General features: G+C 42.0%; 1 protein-coding gene across 1 annotated transcript in view; it reads right to left on the reverse strand.

Annotated features, from left to right (window-relative positions):
* Nucleotides 1-1,811: 1,811 nt before the first annotated feature.
* pdia2 (protein disulfide isomerase family A, member 2) overlaps nt 1,812-4,911 on the reverse strand; it is an 18,334-nt gene continuing 15,234 nt past the window's right edge. Inside the window, exon 12 of the mRNA XM_063206888.1 lies at nt 1,812-2,096. Within this exon, the coding sequence (XP_063062958.1) occupies nt 2,046-2,096 (51 nt within the window). The 3' untranslated portion in view covers nt 1,812-2,045. The remainder of the gene's footprint in view (nt 2,097-4,911) is intronic.

Raw genomic sequence — 4,911 nt, forward strand, 5'->3', positions numbered from 1 at the left:
TATATTCTGATTTACACTGTCAGGGCCGTATATACTGTATATTCTGATTTACACTGTCAGGGCCGTATGTCATATATTCTCATTGACACTGTCAGGGCCATATGTCATATATTCTCATACACGTATATTCTCATTTACACTGTAAGGCCCATATATCATATTCTGTTGTATTTACACTGTAAGGCCCATGTATCATATATTCTGTTGTATTTACACTGTCAGGGCCGTATATCATAGTCTATATTCTCATTGACACTGTCAGGGCCATATATCATAGCCTATATTCTCATTGACACTGTCAGGGCCATATGTCATATATTCTGATTTAGGCTACACTGCCAAGTCCGTATATCATATATTCTCATTTACCCTGTCAAGTCCGTATATCATATATTCTGTTGCATTTACCCTGTAAGGGCCATGTATCATATATTCTGTTGCGTTTACCCTGTAAGGGGCATGCATATTCTCATTCTAAAACAAACTCATTAGCATTGCTGTTGGTGTAAATACAATGGTAGCCGTGGTAACCAAATCCGGGTGTCGGAAACAGGACGTACTGGTAGTGCTTGCAGTTGAGTTTGGTCTACGTACAGTAGGAAACAGTTCTGGATTTGGCCATGCAGGCCTATCTGGTATTGCCTTTAAGGCAGGGGAGTCAAACCTTAGACCCGCGAGCCGGATGCGGCATGCCAGATAGTCCAGATTTGTAGAGAAAAAGGGCCCTTTTGCTCAAGGGCACTTCAGCAATGAATGGAGGTGTAGGGAGGGGTAAGGTGGGGATTCAAACTGGCAGCCCTCTGATATTAAATCACCTCCCTAACCATTAGACCATGCATGGAGTAGTCAAAGAAACACACTACCAAATCAGTAGCTCCAGTCCTACTGGACTTCATAATGACAGTATGTACAGTGTATTTGTAAAGGATGACAGCTAGCAGAGCTTGGTGTGGAGTAGAGTTGTCAAAAGAAGAAGAAAAAAACCCAGTTTTCTCCCAACACAGGTAGCCTAAGTTATCAGTAACCAGTAGACCCAGTGGTGTAGTCTACGTAGAACGCAGGTATACGGAGTATACCCACTTCAAAATGTCAGGGATTTCAGTATACCCACTTCAAATTGATTGATCCATTATTTAGAATGGCACAAATATATACAGTATACCCACTTCAAAAAATGCTCAAATATACAGTATACCCACTTCAAAAAAGTAGACTACACCACTGAGTAGACCTGTGTACTTGTCTTGAGATCAGCTGACTCTGCACTGGTTGGATCACGTTTGTGGTGGGCCTGTGTTAGGTTTTTATTGTTTTTCAGTGACAATATAGTCTATCTACCGCATAAGGTACAATAGAGTAAATTGTGTAAGAGCTATGTAATATTATGTGCTAGTGTTGTACATACATCGTGTTTCTTGCTGTAATACCATGTGCTAAAATTTACTTTTACTGTTACTTTTGACTCCTCTGGGGAGTGCAGTTGAGAGAGAGAGAGAGAGAGAGAGAGAGAGAGAGAGAGAGAGAGAGAGAGAGCTAGAGAGAGAGCTAGAGAGAGAGCTAGAGAGAGAGAGAGAGAGAGAGATAGAGGGGGAGAGAGAGAGAGAGAGAGAGAGAGAGAGAGAGAGAGAGAGAGAGAGGTACAAAAGGAGTAGTGCTATGTAGAATGAGACAACGAGAGAATGAGACAAACAGAGAGTGAGACAAGGACAGCAATCAAGAGAGTGAGACAGGGAGTGCTATTTAGAGTGAGACAGTACAGTGCAGAGTGAGACAGTCAGTGATGTTTGGTTGTAAAACTTTATTGGTTGAAGGTGAAAATACAAACATCACAGCATTTCTGTGTGTGAGAGAGCATGTGTGAACCTGTGTGTGAGGGTATGTGTGTGTGTGTGCGTGTGTGAGAGAGCGTGCGTGTGTGTTTGCGTGTGTGCGTGCGTGCGTGCGTGCGTGTGTGTGTGTGTGTGAGAGAGAGTGTGCGCGCATGCCTTCAGATGTGTGTGCGGGTGTACGTGTGTGACAACGTGTGTGCATGTGTGTGTATGTGTTTACAGCTCATCCTTGGTTGTGTTGGTTGTCTTATCAGTTTCTTCTGTGACCTGTAAAACAGTAGAAAAATGAAAAACAATGAGATTTGAGCATGTGTGCGAGCGTGCATGCGTAGTGTGTGTGTGCATGTGTGTGTGGCCCATGTGTATGTGTACGTGTAGGTATGTGTATGTGTGTGTGTGTGTGTGTGTGTGTGTGTGTGTGTGTGTGTGTGTGTGTGTGTGTGTGTGTGTGTGTGTGTGTGTGTGTGTGTGTTTGCGTGTGTGTGTGCACGCACATCTGTGTGTGTGTGTGTGTGTGTGTGTGTGTGTGTGTGTGTGTGTGTGTGTGTGTGTGTGTGTGTGTGTGTGTGTGTGTGTGTGTGTGTGTGAGAATGTGCATGCATATCTGTGTGTGTGTGTGTGTGTGTGTGTGTGTGTGTGTGTGTGTGTGTGTGTGTGTGTGTGTGTGTGTGTGTGTGTGCAGGGTGTGTTGTATGAAGCTATACACAGATGTGCTGCATGAGATGCCCTTGAGCAAGACATACAGCCCTGCACTGCTCTAGGGGCTGTAACCAATATCATGCACCTAAATAACTGTAAGTCAATTCAGATAAAAGCGTCAGCTAAGCGTAATGTAATATGATGTGAACTGGGAATGAGTATACATAGTTCAGTATGAATGGATAGTGCATGATTAGCTTATGGCTGCTAGTTCCACAAGCACTTTCACTTACATGCATTCACACACACGCTCACACACTGACGCGCACACACACTCACACTTTCCAACACAACACTCTGTGAAGCGTCCTTGGGTGTTTTGAAAGGCGCTATATAAAACGAAAGTATTATTATTATTGTTATTATTATGATTACAGTAATCGGTTCTGATACAGTAACAACGAGAAGTGGAAATGATTAGTCTGGAAAGTGGAGGTATGTGTGTGGCAGCCATGCAGGGGTGGGGAACCTATGTCTCGAGGGTCGTTTACGGCCCTTGAGGCCGTTTTATCTGGCCCCCAATATAATTTGAATCTTATGCATGAAATATGACATGTTTTATAACATCTTGTTTTAAAAAAATATATCTACTACCTATAACACAATATATTTTCTTTTTCTTCTCTTTTCTCTTTCTCTGATCTTTACCACATTGAACGACAATTCTGTATGATAATGTGCTATATAAGTCATTTTGATTTATTGACTTGATTGAAAGGCATCTTAGAAATTACATTTGCAATACAAATAGGGTTACAGGTTCGAATCCCACCCTTCCATTCCCTATCTCCCTACATGGCTGAAGTGCCCTTGAGCAAGACACCTCATACTGCTCCAGGGGCTGTAACCAATACCCTGTAGTTAACATAACTGGAAGTCGCTTTGGATAAATAAAGCTTTATCTAAGTGTGAAAGTACACATGCAAGGAGTATTCAAATCAAATATTGTCAGTAGCCTAATCACTAATCAGTCTAAAACAAGTTCTGACATATTTGTTTCATGTTTACAGTGTTCTGCAACCGGAATATCCCGGAACATGGCCACATTCGGACTGAATGAAAGGTCTCCAATTACAAGGGTGTACACCTGAGCGAGGACTTATCCTGGTCACTGCACACTCTACACCTGACAGGGAAATCCAGGCAGCGGCTGCACTTTCTCCGCCTACTGAGGAAGTTCAAGGTCCCCCCTCTCCCATCCTGACCACCTTATTCATCAGCGGTGGAAAGTGTGTATATGGTCTGTTTTACGGCCTGGTTTGGAAGCTGCACAAGACGTGAACAGAAGGACCTACAGAGAGTGGTGGTCTCAAAGGCGACCTACCAGGAGTCATGGGTATTTACACTAAGAGGGTGGGAGCCAGGACTAAGAAAATAATGCAGGAAGCCTCACTCCCCAACTCTAACATGTTCACCTTACTAAAGTCCTGCAGACGACTCAGAACCATTCATGCAAGTACAGTGAGACTTAGGGCTGGGTAAAATAATCGAGTTAATCGATAATCGATCGAATCGAATCGAAATTCACAAAATCGATTCACAGGGCACAAAATCGATTTTTTGGTTCTTTTTCTTTTTGTTCTTTTTGTTTAATTTAGGTCTATGGAAAATACCCAGTAGGTATTAGTCAATTAGGCCTAGGCCTACTTATTACAAATTAGCAATCTGTTAACATTGTCAAGCCACAGCCCTTTGACATTTTTATATAAAAATAGGCAACAGCATCTTTTGGGGGAAATCCTGGCACCAAGAAGGGAACGGATTGAATCGATTCAGAATGAATCGAATCGAATCGAATTGAATCGTGATTTATCGATTCAAAGCCCTAAGAATCGAAATCGAATCGTTACAGGAACATGGCTGTGATACCCAGCCCTAGTGAGACTGAGGAAACATTTTTACCCCCAGGCAGTGCAACTTCTGAACAGTGACTTTTTAAAATATTTCTTATTTCTTTTTTACTTTACTTCTTTGGATGCAGAGCTGATGACCCCATCATCATTTCACTACAATAATATGTATGTGACAAATAAAATAACTTGAACTTGTTTACACGACTCGTGTGCAAACCGAATACTGCCACCATTTGAAATCAGGAATATTCCTGGCATGTAACTGCACACAACGACAGATGTGGTCCATTATGCAAATTGTACGTGTAAATGCTTCTGGGAAACCAACCACACCCTGATACTAGGCCAGCTTGCTGAAACTGGTCATCAATTTGACCTTTGTCAACTCCATATAAATTTAAGAGTTTTGTCAGTCGTGTGTGGAATGGAATGTGGTACTGAATATTCTGGAACTTGTTTTAAAAATGAAATACTCTGTGCATTTAACTGAAATCAGTACATTAACATTATAACAGTTCATATTATCTGAC

The sequence above is a fragment of the Engraulis encrasicolus genome, chromosome 1 (assembly GCF_034702125.1).
Source record: "Engraulis encrasicolus isolate BLACKSEA-1 chromosome 1, IST_EnEncr_1.0, whole genome shotgun sequence".
NCBI lineage: Eukaryota > Metazoa > Chordata > Actinopteri > Clupeiformes > Engraulidae > Engraulis > Engraulis encrasicolus.